Genomic DNA, 20,760 nt, shown 5'->3' on the forward strand with positions numbered 1-20,760 from the left:
GAAGTATAGAAAGAATAATAAGGGTCCCAAGACAGCACCTTGAGGGGCCCCAACAGGAGAAGATAGGAAGATGATCCTCCATTATAAGAGACACTGAAGGGATGATTTGTGAGGTAAGAAGAGAACGAGGAAAAGGTTGTGTCACAAAGACCAAGAGAAAGGAGGGATTGAAACATCCATTTGATTTTTTACTGGCCACAAATAGATTTAAAATTATGTGTACATATATAAACCTCTAATAAACATGGGCCATGGGTTTCCATTTTCTACAATTTCATGTACTATAGTATGTCTAAGCAAGATCGATGTTTACATAAGTGGATCTAAGGGCAAGGAAAGATACACCATCACATTTACACCCTTGACAAGTGTTATTATTGTGTATTTCAAAACAGATACTTTGTCAGTTTTACTACTGACACAGCTAAGGACTTCCAGGGCTATTTCAGTCTACATATCATGGGGCCTTCATTAGGTTAACATGGATATTTGCTTCCCATAGCAGGAGAAGGAGGTACTGTGACCCTAAACAACTACATTTAAATTTCAGTTGTATACAATGTCCATTTAGGATAATGAATAAAGCAAGCATAATGACAGTTCATATTAATATGTTAATGGACATATTTACCTCTCTCTCTCGCTTTCCCATACATGATACATGACAGTATTTGTAGATGTACAAACACAATGTCCACCTTATGATTATTTCCAGTAAACTGCGTAAAATAAAGCCCCTTTATATATTTTGAGTTTTAACAGCTAGGCAGCATCAGGGCATTTATCAGGGCATTTTCATATTTTATAGCAGCAGAAATAATATCTGTTTGTGCCGAGGCTCGTTTCTTTCTTGATACTTGGACTTTTAAAGGGGACCTGTTGCCAAGACATAAAAAAATGTATAATAAAAGTCCTTTTCAAATTAAACCTAAAACCCCTTTTTTATTAAAACATCTATTTATACCTGTTATAAAGTTATTAACGGTGTTGTTCACCTTCCAAACACTTTTTTCAGTTCAGTTGTTTTCAATATAATAAATACTTTTTTCAATTACTTTCCGCTATTTGTTTTTTACTGTTTTTCCAAAATCTAAGTATAAAGTTGAATGTTGGTGTCTCTGGTGTTTGAGTCTGGCAGCTCAGTAATTCAGGTGAAGACTCTAAACTTACAATTTTACAACATTTAGTTGATCCATTTCTCAGCAGCATCTCTGGAGTATCAGCAACTATTGTATCAATTCTAACAGCTGCCTGTAATGAAACCCAGAGATTCTGCTCAGCAGGAACAAAGATAAGAAATGTATCAACTAAATGTATCAATTTAGAACAGTTTACAGGGTCAGCGACCCCCCCCCTCCCAGAGCTGCTTTAGAAGGTGAATAAAGACACTTTACACTTCAATATTAGAAAAACAGTGACACATAGAAAATAAAAAGTAATTGGAAAAAGTTGATATTTCTGGTGATCTATCAGAAAATCTAGTTGTTTGAAGGTGAACAACCCCTTTAAATATCTTCTGTTAATCGTATATTACTTACCCCAACTCTATGCGTCAAGCATACCGGCGGGGCAGGTAATTACTTTTACTTTCTATTCTGCACTTGCTAGATGTCACTGTACACCTCACATTTCCACTCCCTCCTTATTGTCTATAAATATATAGCCAGTGCTTGGGCATCGGGTCCCCCAAGATTTCAGCATGATACTAAGCTTGTTTTTATTGATACCAGTGTTAACAAAATGGCTTTTGCCTGCTTGCTTTGATTGTGAATTCCTAAACTGAAGGAAAGGAGGATTATAAATTACATTTATTTATATACTTGATAATCACAATCGAAAATAATTTGTAATGTTCTCATAAGGTGGCAGGTCCCCTTTAAACTTTCTATGTGGAAACCGTGATATGCTTAGTTGTAATATTGAACTTATTTGCTTGTCTAAGGTTTCCTTGATTCTGTGCCATTTTTATATATTTTCTCGTGGTTGTTTGGCCATGTTTCTGGGGGTAATAATATTAGAAGCAAACTTTTGTTATAAATAGCTTTTTTCCCCATTTAGGGGTAGAGAGTACTGAAATAAACCACATATCATTGTGGTCATGGGGAATGTGGCCTTGAACTTCTGCATTGCTCTCCACCATGTCTTCCTGTAATGTAATGTGTTCTCCCTATGGGGCAAATTCACTAAGCGCCGAACGCTAGCGTCAATTCGCTAGCATTGGGCATTTTCAGTACTTCGCAAATTCACTAACGAACGCCGTCAGTGGCGTAACTAGTTGTTACTGGGCCCCATAGCAAATTCAATTTAGGGCCCCAAAATATTTATAAGTTGGCCTATTTTACCAAGATATATTAAAATTGCTAATTAATTAGGGTCTCACTGGGCCCCCTACACTCCTGGGCCCCCCTGCAACCACAGGGTCTGCTTCCTCTATAGTTACGCCCCTGAACGCCGGCGTAGTTTCGCTAGTGTTACTTCGCACCCTTACGCCTGGCGAATTTTTGCTACGAACGTAACTACGCAAATTCACTAACGCGCGCAGTGTACTGAACGCTACCTTTTACGCTAGACTTCCTTCCCCACCTCAGACCAGGTGAAGCGCAATAGAGTAGATAGGGATTGTTTCCAAAAAAGTTCAAATTTTTTCTAAGTCCCAAAAAACGCTGGCGTGTTTTCTATATTATGGGTGATAGGCTGAAAAAGATCGAAAAAATTTTTGGGGCTCTCCTCCTTCCCCCCTACATTTCCTAACTCATGGCAACTTAACTATACAGTGGGCACATGTGTAGGGCAAAAAAATAAATTTTATTTGATGTTTTGAAGGTTTCCCAGGCTTGTGTAGTGATTCTACGTATTCCTCCATTGAAATTTGAATTTGGCGCCGTATGCAAATTAACCTTCGCTAGCGTAACTTCGCTTCACTTAGCAAATCAACGCTAGCGCAACTTCGCAACCTTACGCTACCCCTTTGCGGAACTTCGGATTTTAGTGAATTTGCGGAGCGCTGGCAAACTACGCCTGGCAAAGTGCGGCGAAGTTGCGCCTGGTGCAACTACGAATCTTAGTGAATTTGCCCCATAAGTGCAGGAATTAAATTAAATAAAGATTCATGTATACATATATGTATAGTACAGCACTGCAGAATATGTTGTTATAAATACATACTACTACTATTACTACTAATTATGTCAATGTTGTAGAGACCACACCAATACATAGGAGGGCATAAAAAATATACCCTTGCCATCATTCTCTTATAAAATATTCATATTTGAACTCCAGTAAGGGATGTGTATTTGGACTAGTCTTTCCCACTTTTGAAACTACCCCTGTGGGATTATTAATGGTCACCAAATGGAATTTCACATGAAAGCAATAACTTAAGAAATAATAAAAAGTAATCCATTGCACTTTCTATATGCAGAAGATATTTGTAAGAACACACAGTATCATATTATTCAGCACTTTATGAAATCTTTAACAAATTGTGTCTTTAACTAGAATAGCCAAAGCTTTGGGGAGTAACTGCCAAATAATTACTATTATTGTACATCGTAACTTAGGAGATATGGTTGAAAAGAGACATGGGCACCTATTTCAAACTTTTTAAGTGAAACCTGCCTAATTGTTAGCTGATCCAAAGGAAGGAGGAAAAACAGAAATAATCTTTGGTTCCCCTTTGAGGGGAAAAGATCCTTCCTGGCTCCAAGAGGGCAATAAGGGCAGTCCCTGGATCAACTTTACTCCGATTTAATTAAATAATATAGGCCTTTTTATAAATTGCAAACACTCAGACTTCATCTTTCATTCTGTTCGTAGAAAAATGATGGTGTAGTGAGCACTTTTGGCAGCGTAGCAAACCATAATATAGTGCAATTAATTTAATAAGCACTTTTGTATGGTGATTTTAAGGTGAGGCAGTTTCCCATACAAAGGAATAACAAGACTGGTGTGCTTGGCTAGCTAACAAAGGGAGCTTATATCTGAGGGGCAATGTGGTGGATTCACAATTATAGGATTTATATATAATGTGTCATGTTCCATGTAATAGAAAGGAAACATGTAAAATTCTAGGCAGGAGGATCCAAATGCTTAAAAATGGCTGTTTTGGGGAATTTGAAATTCACAGGCCTTTGATTGTTCATGGCAGTAACGGAACGCTGGTAGACTTCGAGGAGGTGTGGGCTTGGCTGCATGCACTCTGAATCCTCCTGCACTCTGATCTTTCCTCCAATGGTCCCAAGTCTTTGCTGGTGGTGTTTCCTTGAAGTTGTAGTTTACAGCATCCAATAAACAATATGTCTAAAATGTGAAAATTAATAAAACCAGTAGCTGATTTTCTGAGAATACCACTATCTATATCATAATACAATGTATTTTTAAAGTGACACTTTTTAAAACATGATTTCCTGATATTATCATCCAAATCTGAATCCCAGTCATGGAAAACACCCATCACTTCCCACCTGTTACCTTACCATCTGCTCACTTCTGGATTCAAGACGACAGGTTTTCCATTTGTTAAACTTATGTATGTATATATATATATACACACACACACACACATAACACACCAATTTTGTGAAAACCATTTTACCAAAAAGAGAGAGAGAGAGAAAATTAAAACTGCCTTTCTTCTGAATTGAGAAAGCCAGTTGGATGACTGGTGGAATGTCTTCAAGAAAGACACAGCAAGTGATTTGGCTTATTTCTACAGATATACCATGACCTGGATGAATGAGAATCTTTACAACCAAAATTGCCCTACACTTTGCAGCATTGCCAGCTTTAGTAAAGGGAAACTGTCAATACATTGTGTGAATTCGTAGTTTATCCACAAGCGGAGGTATTAATGCAGAAACTACTGATGGAAAACACTTATTAAGAGAGTACAACTTTCTCCCTACAAAATATATATTAAATATAACACTTTTAACCAAACCACTGCAAGCTGATGGCAACATTTTGACCTTACCTCAGCCCTCTATAAAGCCAAAACGTTGTCATCCTTTACATACTCTGAGCCAATAAAACCTTGTTCAGCTTGGAACACTCCAGTTTCCGCTAGCTTAATTGCACTTTACAGAACTTTAGCAGGATAACTGACCCAGCCAGAACATTTGATACACTATTTGTAGTTCTCTAAAAGCTGAATGGCTGCAGACTGGCCATATCTGGTAAATGATTCAGATGGAGCTCATTTACAAAGACATATTGCATACACGTAACCATTTCCAATGACTGTTGGTCGCAAGAAAGATCGCTCATTTTCACTACAAACATTAGGGGGCACATTTACTATGGGTCGAATATCGAGGGTTAATTACGGTAACCCTCGATATACGACCATCGAAGTTAAATCCTTTGACAACGAAGTCGAAGGATTTACCGCAATTCGTTTGATCGAACAATTGAAGGAAAAATCGTTTGATCGAACAATTAAATCCTTCGAATTAAATGATTCGAAGGATTTTAATTCATCGATTAAACTATTTTCCTTAGATCAGAAATTGCTAGGAAACATTGGTGCTCGGTAGGTTTTAGGTGGCGAAGTAGGTGGTCGAAGTTTTTTTTAAAGAGACAGTACTTCGACTATCGAATGGTCGAATAGTCGAACGATTTTTAGATCGAATCATTCGATTTGAAGGTCGAAGTAGCCAATATGATGGTCGAAATAGCCAAAAAAATCCTTTGAAATTCATAGGTTTTTTTCGTTCTAATCCTTCACTCGAGCTAAGTAAATGTGCCCCTTAGAGCTGAATCATCAGATATGCAGGTAGAAACAAGGGAATTCTACCTCTGTCTGGTGATTCAGCAGTAACCCTCAACGATGTTCGGGCACCTTCAAAGGCACCAAATAAAAATTTTCCATCTTTTGCAGATGTTGGTCACCTCATCTCCCACCATACACCCACCAAATATAAGAAGAAACTTTGTTTCATGCTATAGTATCTGTGCATGTATGGCCACCTTGAGGGTGCCATTTACTAAGCACTTGTGGCTAACCCAGTAAAAGTATAAGGTGGACTCTGCATCTTGTTCCAGTCTGCACATACGGAACAAGGTGATAAGTGCAGGCACTCAAACCTCATTTGACCTCAGGCACTTCTTCTTGTGCCTAAGTTATCATACATAACAAGTAAGGGTCTTTCAGGTGGATGTTCATTAGTCAGACATATACTGGCCCATCTATGGAGTAAGTTGAGCTGTGGGTGCAAAATGAGCAAAATCAATGGCGATGAGCCCATCTATATTCAGAGTAGAAAGAGTTGGTCTGGAATTTAGCAAAGTTTTTAGCTGCATATGTTACTCTTTTAATATGATCTATGATTTTGTATTTATTCAGGTTCTGTTTATTATTTTCTGCCATGGTCTACCATGCTGGCATGCAAGATGAATGTGCAAAGCAAATTAAGAGGGGCCACCAGGCAGCGTATCTTGGCATTGGAACGTAACTAAATTCCAGACATTCTAGTACAAATATGGTTGATTGTATACTACATATGGTCGTCATTCAATCCTCCTTATTTCTTGCCAAAATATAGTTCTTTTGGGACAAGAATCTAATGTATTATTGACTACTGTGATCTTCTCTTTGTTTATACATACCATACTTACTTGGCATAGACTAAAGGCAGTAGCACAAATGACATTTTGATCCCTGTAGTGGCTACTGACATATCTGCTATGTGTCAAAGTGTTCTTTCTATTGTCACCAATATGAAGTGCTGTTTATCTTTCAGGAAAGCCAGTTATCATAGGCAAACAATCTGCAAGTCCTGTTGAAACTAGTGAGAAGTAACCTGCTAAAGAAGCAGCTTTTTGATCTTTGCTACAAAAACCAATACTAAAAACACCCCATAAGCAGTTGGCATAGTGTTACAACTATTCATAGGGGTATATTTATCAAAGAGTGAAGTTAGAGATCGTCACAGTTCACTAGAGTGAAATTTTGCCACTCTCCATTTCTATGGGATTTTGAAAGGCGTATTTATCAAAGGATGAACTTTCACCAATTGATAAATACTCTTTACAAATCCCATAGAAATGAATGGAGAGTTGCAGAAATTTCACTCTAGAGGACTGTGGTGATCTCTAACTTCACTCTTTGATAAATATACACCACAGACTGTGAGCAGAAATAACTGAACTACTATGCACCCACATTTTAGTATTAGTACATTACACTTTTACACATTTACTGTTTTAAGTGGTACATGTTTTCCTATGTCTGCATTACATTTGTAATTGTTTTATGTATTTTATGTTTTATGTAATTTATGTCCTTTGGCTCAGCCTTACCTTTCCACAAATATTTTAGATTATATAAAGCTATTATTGTTTTGACTGATCAGATTCAATATACAATTATGAATAACAGTTTAGATTTGTGTTGTCCGTTTAGCCAGCTTACTATCAAGCAGTAATATTTACAGTATTGTGGCAAGAAGAACCTGTAACGGAAAACTGAAGTGTATTCTGCCCACACAGGGGACTGTTGAGGACTAGATTGCAAGCTTTATATATTAAAAAAAATCCCATCTTCTGCTGTTCATAACCGGCCCTTCAACATTCTGCGTGGCCCTCTGTGCTTGGGAAGGGTTAGGTTTTAGACAAAGCAGGTATAGGATCTATTATCTGGTTGCCTGAAATCATTTAAACATTTTATAAACACAATAGAATTGGTTTGCCACCTATATGGGTTTATTCAGCTTAGTTACCATCAAGTACAAGGTACTATTTTATGACTACAGAGAAAAAGGAAATCATTTTTATAAATTAGTTATTTACTTATAATGGAGTCTATAGGGTATGATATTTTGATCCCAACCAGTAGCTCGTAAAAAATATGTTGATCTCCTTGGATGTTGCTCGCAGTGGCCTCAAAGCAGGTGCTTATTTTTTAATTCCAGGCTTGGAGGCAAGTTTTGGTGCATAAAAACCAGGTGTACTGCCAAACAGAACCACAATCTAAGTTGACAATCCACATAGGGGCTACCGAATGGCCAATAACAGCACTTATTTGGCACCCCAAAAACATTTTTCATGCTAGCATTGCTCCCCAACTTCTTTTACTTCTGAATGTTGCTCACAAGTTCAAAAGGTTTGGGATCTCTGGATTAGATGGAGCAAAAACAATCTACCTAATATCTCTTCCTTTAAAAAAAATGCACCTGTTTTTTTAACCAGACATTTACTTCATCTTCAATATATGTATATAATGTCCCATTGGTCTCATTAGCTGTCCATAAATAGCGCAGTACTTGGTCAGCTCATTTTTGCCCTTTACATCATTGGTTGTGCTGCTTGAGGAGCTTAGAGTAATGATTTATTGGACTATTCAAAGCAGCATTCCCGTATACATCTATTTTCATATCCCTCTGCTTACGTGAGCCTTTTGCCAGCTGGTTGTGATGAAGCCGGTGAATCAACAATATGCAACAAGGAATTAGTAGGAAGAGTTACAGTAAAACCAAAAACCAGATTCACTTTTTAGAGACGCCAGGTGTGAAGTATCTGGCTTGTTATTAAAATAATTTTTTTTTTTTCATATGTTTTTAAGAATCTCTTTTCTATATTTAATAAGGATTTTTACACCATCTGCAGCAAGATGTTCTTGCAGGTCTTTGGAGGTGATCTTTGGCTTGTCTGTAACCATTCTCACAATCCTCCGCATATTCCGCTCCTGTATTTTTCTTGGCCTGTCAGACCTGGGTTTTACAGCAACTGTGCCTGTGGCCTTCCATTTCCTGATTACATTCCTTACAGTTGAAACTGACAGTTTAACCTCTGAGATAGCTTTTTGTAGCCTTCCCCTAAACCATGATACTGAACAATCTTTGTTTTCTGATCTTTTATTTTGAGGATCCCATGCTGTCTGTCTTCAGAGGAGAGTCAAACAGAAGCACAAGTTGCAATTGGCCACCTTAAATACCTGATTGGACACACCTGCCTATGAAGTTCAAGGCTTAACGAGCCAATCCAACCAATTTGGTGTTGCCAGTAATCAGTATTGAGCAGTTACATGCATTCACATTAGCATAATTACAAGGGTTCCCAGTTGGTTTTTCACATTTGATTTAATTTCATACAACTGAATACTGCTTTAGTAAAACTCTATGTTCAGAAAACACCCCAGTACTCAGATGTTCCTGGGAAATGAAAGACATAACACTGTTATCTTTTTCATTCATCCAGGTCATGGTATATCTAATATAAGTAGTTCTAAAACAACTGGACTTGAAATCGACTAACATTTGCATTGCCATGACAAAGAGGAGAGAAGGATAATGTTTGTATAAATTTGTGCTATGAGTGTTTATAAGTAGAGAATACATGGTGTGAACTTTAAAATATGCTAGTGCACGCCTGCCCATGGGGCCATGATTGTTAGTCTAAAAGTAAAAAAATCAGATCAGCCTGGTTTAACCCGCCACTTCAGTGGGCAAATCTGCAAAGATGTGATCATTTGGAGACTGATCGAATAAGCAAATCAAGTTATAATAAAAATAATGTCTGGCAAACTGTAAGTTGTCATTTACATCACCCCAGGGTGCAAGTGCTAGAGTGCCCCTCACCAGTATGACACTGACTAATGCAGTTGGCGCTGTATTTTAGGGGTGGGTGGCAGGTCTCTGCAATTCTGAACAATACAGATAAGACAGAAGCAGTTTGTAAATTGCATAAACATGTCTGATTGTGGCTCTTTAGGGCAGAAATACACAATGTGACTAATCTCCTCTTCTTGGAGTCGACTAATCTCCCCTGAATGCCTCCCCGCCAGCTAGAATGGAAATCTCCTGACGGGATGTTACTTTGAGCGCTTAGTTTTCCAAAGTCACTCGAAGTTTCCTCGGGAGGCGACTTTGGAAAACAAAGCGTTCCGAGTGCTATCCCGCCGGTGATTTACATTCTAGCCGGCAGGGAGGCAGTTCTGGGTGATTAGTCGCCCCGAAGAAGAGGAGTCGCTTGGCAACTAATCTCCCCAAATTGCAGCGTGTCTCTGCCTTTTTACTTTGCTCACTGTGTTGTTTTTGGAAATGACCCCTGTAGTCTTTATAGTAACGTCCCATGTTCTCAGCTGCAAAAACGAGGAACATAACCTGTTTTGATGAATGTCTATAGACTGCAAGCAAAGGATGCTTTGTAAATCCCTGTTCCCAGATTGCATTTGAATGCCCTGAAAATAGATAGGTCTTGTACAAAAATGTTAGCACTGAGGATAATAATACACGGTTAATGCTCATATTTCATCCTTGTTATTGTGGCTGGTTATTGCTCGACATCATCTAACTGCAGGAAAGGCGCATAGCCGGAATTCTAAACTTCTTTATTTGAAATATAAATATATTTTCTTTGAGGGGGTATTTTACTCTGAACCTTCTGGAAGCCGAAGAACAAATGTATCTGATCACTTGTTTTTTATTCTATTTCCTATGTCACTCGGGCTTGTTGACATTCTAGGTAATTTTGTCCTAACGGTAATTTGCAGCTTGCTGAAAGACCTTTTCCAAACTGAGGGAAAACAGACCCCAGTGAGTGATCTATCTTGGGGTCAAGTACACGTGAAGCTTGATTTAGTCATGAACTAAATGAAGCTACAGCTCTGCAGTCCTCTCTGTGTTATCCACTCGTGCAGAGCCAGCACTTTTTTAGCAGCAGAGACTGCAGTGTCCTTGTGGTGCCACATAGCACCCATGGAACGGGAAAATGCTTACTTGCAGTGGCCCCAAAAGATTCAGCTAGAGACAATTGATTCATTACTTCAAAGTGCAAGATTGGGGGGTAAGAATGGCCCAGCAGAATGTGCTTAGGGGCAAATGCACTAACCTCCGAAAAATCGGCAGCGACGGCTTTGGTCACAGCACAGCACTTCCGCAGGTGTAGATTCAACAGGACAACGCTAATTCACTAAAATCCGATGTTGCGTCCAGAGCACCGAACACTGACGAAGTTGCGCTAGCGTTGCTACACTAAAGGGAAGCGAAGTTGCGATAGCGTTGCCAAATTTGCATACGGCGGGAACTTAAAGTTGAATGGACGTATATGGTGCAGCAAATACATTATAATACACAAGCCCGGGAAACCTTAATAAAATAAAATTAAGTTGTTATATTGCCCTACACATGAGCCCAGTGTATAGTTTATGTGCCATATGTTAGGAAATGTAGGGGGGAAGCCAGTTACCCCAAAAAAATTTACAGTTTTGCAGCCTATCACCCTGAAAAAGGAAAAGACGCCAGCGTTTTTTGAGGAAGTCCTATCTACTCTATTGCACTTCATCTAGTCTGAGGTGGTGAAGGCAAGTCTGGCGCAAGAGGTAACGTTCAGTAAAATCTGTATCTTGGTGAATTTGCGTAGTTACGTCCATTCATCAGAGCGCAAATTCATAAGGGAGTGAAGTACCGCCAGAGTCTATCTCCTTCGCTAGCGAAGTTACGCTGGCGACCATTAGTAAATTGGCGAAGTTCCGAAATGACATCACAATGGTGAAATTTCGCCAGCATTAGTCACTTCGCCCTTTAGTAAATTTGCCCCTTAGTGTTGTCTGAGTGAGAGTGGTGAGAGCAGTGACAGCTGTCTGATGGAGAGAAGGGGGAGATATGACAAATTGAGGGCCAGGTTTCCTGATTGTTAGGGAATGCCTTTAAACACTCCTTGTGCAGACGCCTTACTAACGGAAGGATTTCACTGCTAAAGGAATGCTTCCTGCAAATGATATCACCGTTTCTAGAAATAATCATTAACCTTTCATTACTTAAATGGAAAGCTAATGAATTCCGGAATCATTTGGGGAAGAGGAAAAAGCCCTTTAGAAATGAATCTCGGTGAGACAGTCTGCATTGCTTTCTTGCTCTTAGCTGAGATAACTTAATAAATTGCATCTTCTGCATGAGCCACGACTATTTGTTACAGAGCATAATAAAAGTAAGGCCCAAAAATATTTCTAGGTTAGTCTACTCTGCCAAGATATATTGACATTGCTCTTTAATTAGGGCCTTCTGCACTCCTGGACCCCTTTACAGCTGCAGCATCTGCCTTCTCTGCAGTTATGGCCCTGTACAATGCTGGGCTGAGGACGTATTTATTATTCTGCCTGTTTCATGCTGTTGCATGGCAGAATTGCAGCTGATACAAAATCATTTTAGAAGGTGCTACTGATGTGGGAGTTTCTGCACAACAACAGGAGAAATCTAAATATGTTAGTGACAAAGTGATAAGTTTGTGCAAATACTGATGCTGTCCAAGGATAGTAACGCAACTCTCTCTCAAATGCCTTCAAATAGCGCTTCTACAAAAATTCATATATCTTTGTTACCATAGTATTGGTATTAGTATGGAATGTTTTTGGAATCCCTGCACTACAAATGCTTTACTCCCATGTGTCTGACAATTATTTAGGTCCTGGATTTGTATGCACAGGCAGCCATCTTTCACTGTAAGTATAGCCCTGGTAATTGCAATGTATACCATTATATGGGGTGAAAGAAATGAGGGACAGAAGAATTAGCCTCTTATTGCTCATTTAACAGAACTTGTGCCTCCCCCAACCCCCTCCCAGGGATGTTGCCCTCTACATTAAGGGTTATTCAGGGCCGCCATTAGAAATCACGGGGCCCTATACAACAAAATTATCGGGGGCCCTGCCCACCCCAGCCCCACCCCAGATCCCGCCCACTCCACACAACAGTTAAAAGACCACACAGACATTAGTGCTAAAAAAGTAACCCCCCCACACACACAAGTTGTGTAACGCTATTAATGGTCAGGGCCCCCTTTTAACTGTGGTGCCAGGGCCCCCTTAAAAGTTTACCAGACTACCATTATATTTATTTCTGTTTTTAATGAGAATTTCTGACCAGTACCTAATTTGTATAGTTAGGATTCTTGAAAGGCTTTAAATACTTATTGTATTCTTTTTTTTATGTTATGTAAATAGTTTATGGACCCAGACATTGGTGTGGTCAGAGATTGTGGTTTGTCTGTAGAAAAGCAAAATGTTTACATAAAGTTGGCATTTGTAGAAAACATAAACCATTGCTTGTTTTCTGTAATTTCATTTTGGTAAAGGGAACTTCTTTGATCATTTGTTAGATAACAGATCGTGGTTAACCGCTTGCCCCAGGCAACTGAGGCCCTTGGTCGGGTAATGAATTCAGCTTGTTGGCGTAGGCAGCGGAGTTAAAGGCATGATTCAGAACTTCACACTCTCAATACTAATCAGCAAAAACATGCTTTCTAAAAGGCACTGATTTAAAGCAGTTGTAATAGGCAACTGTAATCAAATAAGGCCAACTTTAGCCGTCAGAGGAGTGGTTGTCTTAAACTTTAAGAAGACTCAGTGAATCACTAAAAATGTAATTTCAATGGCAGTCGGATAATGTCTGCAGCTTTTGGTTCATAAGCTGGAATCAATTTGCTGATGTATATCTGAGATATATAATACATGTAAGCTACATAATGTACTTAAGAGCTCAGTGTTTATGTGGTGGTCCAGTTGGTAATGAGCACCAGGGGCTTAAGGCAGAAAGAAAGGACCCCTATATACAATAAATAGGTATATCCTTCTAAACAGCACCACATGTCACCGCTCACTGAAACTTGTGTATTATAAGCAATAATATCTACTTTATCTACAGTAACAAACGGGATGACTCCTCCACTATCTCTTTTTTCCAATTCTAATCTTAATTTATTACAAGTGTGAATGTGATACAATTCTTGAATCAGTTGTTAAATTGTATATCCTGCCAATCAACTGATAAGGTTGCTACAACTTGTGTTTCTCAATAATTTTTACTTCTGCTATTGTGGAACTTATGCACAGAATTAACTGGTAATTGGTACAATTTATTTATTCAAATTTTTTAGTTAATTAAATCCCCTAGGGGTTATCATGGTGGTCAATTAATTAGCACTAAGCACAGAGGTTTGTCTCTATCTTAATGACCTTGTATTATAACAGGCCATAGGAGAACCAATTTAATCACATAGTGAATAACTTTAAAATTGATCTTATCAATTGAATTCATTGGTGTTTTTTTTTTATAAAGTATCACTATTAATTAAAATTGATGTATTAGAATGTTTAATGAATTGCAGTCTAATTAATTTGACCGTATAATTTAATTTAGCACATAGCACCTTGGTGATCTTCATATAGATAAGCACAGGCACTTTAGAGGTTTTTAATTAATTATTGGCAGCAGTGTAATTCTAGAACACAAAGACATACAGGGTTTTACTTTTCTTTTCTCTTTTTAAATTAATATGATATCCATGAGTGATCAATAGGGATGCACCAAAACCAGGATTCGGTTCGATATTTGGCCAGGATTCTGCCTTTTTCAGCAGGCTTCAGCCAAATCCTTGGGCCTGGCCAAACCAAATCCAAATCCTAATTTGCATATGCAAATTAGGGGTGGGGAGGGCAATCACGTGACTTTTCGTCACAAATCAAGGAAGTAAAATATTTTTTTTCCTACTTTCCCTCCCCTTATTTGCACATGCAAATTAGGATTTGGATTGGAATCTTTCACAAAGGATTCGGCCGAATCCCAAATATAGGATTCGGTACATCCCTAGTGATCAGGGAAGGAACAGCACCATCTTAGGATTCGGTTCGGTATTTGGCCAGGATTCTGCCTTTATCAGCAGGCTTTAGCCGAACCCTTGTGCCTGGCCAAACTGAATCCAAATCCTAATTTGCATAAGCAAATTAGGGGCGGGAGTGCAATCTTGTGACTTTTCGTCACAAAACAAGGAAGTGAAATATTTTTGTTGTATATTTTATTGTATATGGGATTTCCTCATTTCACTTGCACCGACGTTTATAGTATTTTAAATAATTCTTGTGAATAACTGTCTTATAATAAGTAGTAAAAATAGATGTTTACAGCTGTTTTTGAAGTGCACAATGAAGCAAGTGGAAAATGATAGGCTTATATTTGATCCCAAATCTGAACAAGCCTCCTATAGTTCATAAGAAGGTTACGGATACATGAGCACAGGGGCCTAACAGTCACCGAGCTATAATTAAGGAAATATCCAAGACCATAAATAAACATTCAACTTCTAATTTGACCCTAATTTATTATTTTCATTGCCTTCAAGCTTGGGCCCACACATGAACTGAATTGATTGGGGGGGAGCCCTGCTGTTTGGGAACCACTGAATTAAGCCTTTATTACTAAGTGCTTTTTCATATTATATATAAGTAGACTGCAGTGATAATTACAGCACAAGTAAGTGATCCGTGTATAGCTAACAAGGCAAAGTTCAGCTCAGGACACTGGCAATTTCTATAAAGCAGAGACTTACACAAACAGTCGCTTCTGAGATGAGGTTTAGGACAATAAAAATCATAGTTTCATGTGGTCTCCATTTGCAGTTTCTCTAAAATAGCTAAATAGCTCTCACTAACAGGCTGAATTGATGCTTAGGGAGGGGAGTTTTTTTTACTCAAAGCACTTTTATTATTTTTCTGCCTGAAAGAACAGTCACTTAAAGGAAAACTGTACCTCCTAAACAATGTAGATCTCTATAAAAATATATTTCATAAAACAGCTGAAAAACCCTGCTTCATGTAAATAAACCATTTTCATAATAATATACTTTTCTAGTAGTATGTGCCATTGGGTAATCATAAATAGAAAATTTTCATTTTAAAAAAATAAGGGCCACCCCCTGGGATCCTACGATTCAAGGTGCACACAAACAAACCATACATGTTAGGTCACATGAACCAATAAACAGACAGAGTTGTGTCTTTTGCTTCCGCACTTCTTCCTGTTACAGTTAGAGCTGCAGTATTTCTGGTCAGGTGATCTCTTCCTGTTACAGTTAGAGCTGCAGTATTTCTGGTCAGCTGATCTCTTCTTGTTACTGTTAGAGCTGCAGTATTTCTGGTCAGGTGATCACTTCCTGTTACAGTTAGAGCTGCAGTATTTCTGGTCAGGTGATCTCTGAGGCAGCACACAGACCATCACAAAATGGCGGTTCAAGGCAAGAGATGTAAAAGGGCAATGTTTACTTAAATATGTATACCAGTTTGGTAAGATTCTTTAATATGTCACTTAATATGATATAAACTATCCGTTGCTTAAATATTCATTTTGGGGGTAAAGTTTTTCTTTAAGTAGGTCTTAAAGGGGCAAGTGACCATCTTAGTAAGATACACATAGTGACATTCTGAGACAGTTTGCTGCTATTGACAAGCTGAAACTTTAGGCTGATGCAATAAGTTCAGTATATAAAATATGGCATTTTTAGCCCTATTTATTTTTAGGGTTTAGTTCTCCTTTAATTATTGCTCCACCTGGCAGAGCTCTATTATGACATAATATATAGATTGGCATAAAAAATATATATAATAGATAATTTTCCAAGTTTAATGAAAAATAATTAGCAAATATTTTCCCTTTAATGCTCCCCAGTAGGTCTATTCTGAAAAAGCTTTGTTCTTGGAGTTACAGGCTGTAGTATTGATTGCAGGTCTGCCCTATAAAATAACCTTAGATTCCTATAGTGGGTCCTTCATTTCTTTTAGGCCCGGCTGCTGAGCGGAGGTAGGAGTGAAGGCTACATTAGGGGTACAATTAAGGTTTCATTTCAGAAGTGCAGAAAATTAAACCTGAAGCACATGTGAAGTAATTAAACCGCTGCGTCGTTAACACTTAATAATGTCAGTTTGGATGGAACTTTTCATGTGTTCCAGCATCAACACTGAATGAAACGTTCGAGGTGTTTTATTGGAGGCCTTTCATTTTTTCCTGCTGCCAGATATGCATCTGTTTTATTGTTTTTTTTTAACACAGAAAAAGTTCTGAGGTTTTTTTTGGTTTTGTAAAACTATTTTATTGGTTCAGGTTTTCTTAGATGCTTTAAGCCAAGATATAAGAAAACAAAGCTAAACTGGAGTCCAGCTCACCAAGAACAGCAACGTTCTGCATTGGTGCTCTCATGTTTTTATAAAGTATCCCTATATATTCATTAGAATCCATAGGCTGCATGTTATATTAAATGTAAGCAGTCCTAGGTTTGATTCCAGCCAGGGTACTATCAACAATTATTTTTCCTCCCTGTGTCTGTTTGGGTAATTCATGTTCCTTCTACTCTCCAAACACATACAGGTACATCTATTGGCTCATTGGTATGTGTGAGTGGGATAGTGACCTCAGATTGTATCAGTCCCTGCCCCCCCCCCTTCCAGTTATATGAAAACGTTTGGGAACCCCTCTTAATTCTTTGGAGTTTTGTTTATCATTGGCTGAGCTTTCAAAGTAGCAACTTCCTTTTAATATATAACATTCCTTATAGAAACAGTAGTATTTCAGCAGTGACTTAAAGTTTATTGGATTAACAGAAAATATACAATATGCATCATAACAAAATTAGACAGGTGCATAAATTTGGGCACCCCAACAGAGATATTACATTAATACTTAGTTGAGCTCCTTTTGCAAATGTAACAGCCTCTAGACGCCTCCTATAGCCTTTGATGCGTGTCTGGATTCTGGATGAATGTTTCGTCCAAACAAAATCTCTCCAGTTCAGTTAAATTTGATGGCTGCCGAGCATGGACAGTCTGCTTCAAATCATCCCATAGATTTTCCATGATATTCAAGTCTGGGGACTGTGACGGCCATTTCAGAATATTGTACTTCTCCCTCTGCATAAATGTCTTAATAGATTTCCAAGTGTGTTTATCTTGTTGGAATATCCAACCCCTGAGTAACTTCAACTTTGCGACTGATGCTTGAATATTATCCTGAAGTATTTGTTGATATTGGGTTGAATTCATCCGACCCTCGACTTCAACAAGGGCCCCAGTCCCTGAACCTCCACCAAATGTGACAGTCGGTAGCAGATGTTTTTCTTGGAATACAGTGTTCTTCTTCCGCCATGCAAAGTGCTTTTTGTTATAACCAAATAACTAAATGTTTGTCTCATCAGTCCAAAGCACTTTGTTCCAAAATGACTGTGACTTGTCTAAATGAGCTTTTGGATAAAACAAGCGACTCTTTTTGTGTTTGCGTCAGTGCAGAAAGGGCTTCTTTCTCATCCCCCTGCCATACACATGTTCTTTGTGCAAATTGCACTGAATTGTAGAACGATGTACAGATACACCATCTGCAGCAAGATGATCTTTGGAGGTGATCTTTGGGTTGTCTGTAACCATTCTCACAATCCTCCGCATATTCCGCTCCTGTATTTTTCTTGGCCTGTCAGACCTGGGTTTTACAGCAACTGTGCCTGTGGCCTTCCATTTCCTGATTCCATTCCTTACAGTTGAAACTGACAGTTTAAACCTCTGAGATAGCTTTTTGTAGCCTTCCCCTAAACCATGATACTGAACAATCTTTGTTTTCAGATCTTTTGAGAGTTACTTTGAGGATCCCATGCTGTCACTCTTCAGAGGAGAGTCAAACAGAAGCACAACTTGCAATTGGTCACCTTAAATACCTTTTCTCATGATTGGACACACCTGCCTATGAAGTTCAAGGCTTAACAAACTAATCCAACCAATTCGGTGTTGCCAGTAATCAGTATTGAGCATTCAAATTAGCAAAATTACCAAATTTTTGCACAGCCAGTTTTTCACATTTGATTTAATCTCATACAACTGAATACTGCTTCACTAAAAATCTTTGTTCAGAAAACACCCCAGTACTCAGATGTTCCTGGGAAATGAAAGACATACCACTGTTATCTTTTTTTTGTTGAAAGTAGAGTAAATTATTATGCAGGCTGAGAGGGGTTCCCAAACTTTTTCATATGACTGTATATTGGCACATTGGTATGCAGGGCCGCCATCAGGGGGGACAAGCGTACTGGGCCCGGGCATGAAGGGAGGCCCGGCAGCGCTGCATTTTTTGAAGATCCGGGCCCCCCTTACGAGGGCCCGAGCCGTACGTCCTCCCTCTGCGTTGCCGAATGCGGAAGTGCCGAAAAGCCGAAGCCGATGCGCCAAAAAGACTCGAAGTCACGAAAGGAGGTGAAGTTGAAGTACTGAAGCCATGAGTTCAATTCTACTGAACACCAGTTTGTGTATTTTTTTTGTTTTTAATCCCCTGGCCACCAATGTATTATTTTAATATTCTATAGGCCCCTGCCACCAATCTTTTTGTAAAACATTTTTTTTTGGGGCCCCAATTTTTTTTTAACTGGTAAGGGGAACCTTGCCACCAATTTTTTTTTTTTTTAAATTTTTTTGGGTGCCCCAATTTTTTTTGAACTTGTAAAGGGGGCCCCTGCCACTTTTTTTTTTTTTTCAAAAAACATTTTTTTTTTTTGGGGCCCCAATTTGTTTTTAAATTATAAGGTGGCCCCTGTCACCAATGTTTTTTTGTTAGATTTTTTTTTTACATTTTTTTTGTTGGGTCCCCAATTTTTTTTTTAATTATAAGGGGGCCCCTGCCACCAATGTTTTTTTTAAAAAAACATATTTTTTTTTGTTGTACGGGGCCCCGTGATTTCTAATGGCGGCCCTGTTGGTATGTGTCAATGGGATGGGGACCTTAGATTGGAAGGGGGGCGGGGACTGATATGAATGGCATATAACCTTGTAAATAATAATAATACTAAACAGCACTAAATTGAGTGTATCTAGGCATTATAGTAGACAAACTGGCAATGGGTTGAAAGGTTCCCCAACTAAATCCTGTGTCTTCCTGTTTTCCAGGTATCTAAACCAGGTGCGAGCTGCCTCCCCGCAGGATTTGGCTGGAGGCTACATTTCTTCTCTTGCCTGTCACAGGGCACTACAGGAGGCATTTAGTGGACTATTCTGGCTGCCACATTAGCCCACGTATCCCTGGAAGAAATGGAGACATTGGCATGGAATCACATGGGCAGAACTGGTAGAACTCCTGCCATCTGCACCAGCTGCTGAGCACTTACATAAAGGCAGCCGTGTTTAAGCAACAGAAATACTGGAGAGAGAATGTGTTTTGGAAACCTAAAGAAATGGAATCTATTTCTGCTCCTAAAGCACAACTGAAACAACAAGCCACGTCTGATGGAATAATCCCATTTAGATCACTGGCAGTTGCAACATTGTGTTCATGTTTAAATAAAAATCACTTTTATTAGTCTGCGGCTTTTTTCCCATTGTACATGACTTTGGTGAAGAAGTGTTTCTAATACATTCTGTTCTATTACTTGTGTGTAAATAAATGTTTCCTCTCTCTCTACTTAAATCACTGGAAGGGTAACAGTCTGCCTACGTCTCCCAGCATCCTCAGCAGGTTAGCAAGAATAGGAGGCACAATTTGGGTGCCCCTGCTTTCCATACAGATAGAGAGATGGAGATTTCCATTGCATCTACAAATGAACCAGCAGTTAACAAAGCATAAACTGCGTCTCTCCTTGGTGTTTTAGTGGTCAGCAGTCTGGATTCACTGCCATAAACAGAATAAATAGACCGCTTGTATCATGCAAAAGGTATACTTAGGTTTAGAATTTTCATAAATACAGCACTTTTAAGGGTTTGGGGTGTTGCCAGCTGCATCTTGGTGTGCCTCGTAGTTTGTATTGTTAGATTCTGGTTTTCAAGGCTTTTTCCCATGATGCACCATTTATTTGCATAAGTCAACAAGGCTTTAAAGGCTTTGGTTCCCAGAGTCAAACCCATGATAGGCAAACTCTTATGGGCATGGCAACCAATCAGGACTTTATTTTCTAGTAGTAGACTGCTCAAATGGAACTGCTGACTGGTTACTATGGACTAGAGATGCACCGAATCCAGGATTCGGTTCA

The 20,760-nt window shown here is 38.8% G+C and overlaps 1 protein-coding gene across 1 annotated transcript in view; it reads left to right on the forward strand.

Annotated features, from left to right (window-relative positions):
* Nucleotides 1-20,154, forward strand: part of mnat1.S (MNAT1, CDK activating kinase assembly factor S homeolog) — a 76,857-nt gene extending 56,703 nt beyond the window's left edge. The window contains 1 exon segment of the mRNA XM_018233681.2: nt 19,685-20,154. Coding sequence (XP_018089170.2) covers nt 19,685-19,805 — 121 coding nt within the window. The 3' untranslated portion in view covers nt 19,806-20,154.
* Nucleotides 20,155-20,760: the final 606 nt, after the last annotated feature.

This window comes from Xenopus laevis, chromosome 8S, assembly GCF_017654675.1.
Source record: "Xenopus laevis strain J_2021 chromosome 8S, Xenopus_laevis_v10.1, whole genome shotgun sequence".
In the NCBI taxonomy this organism is placed as follows: Eukaryota; Metazoa; Chordata; class Amphibia; order Anura; family Pipidae; genus Xenopus; species Xenopus laevis.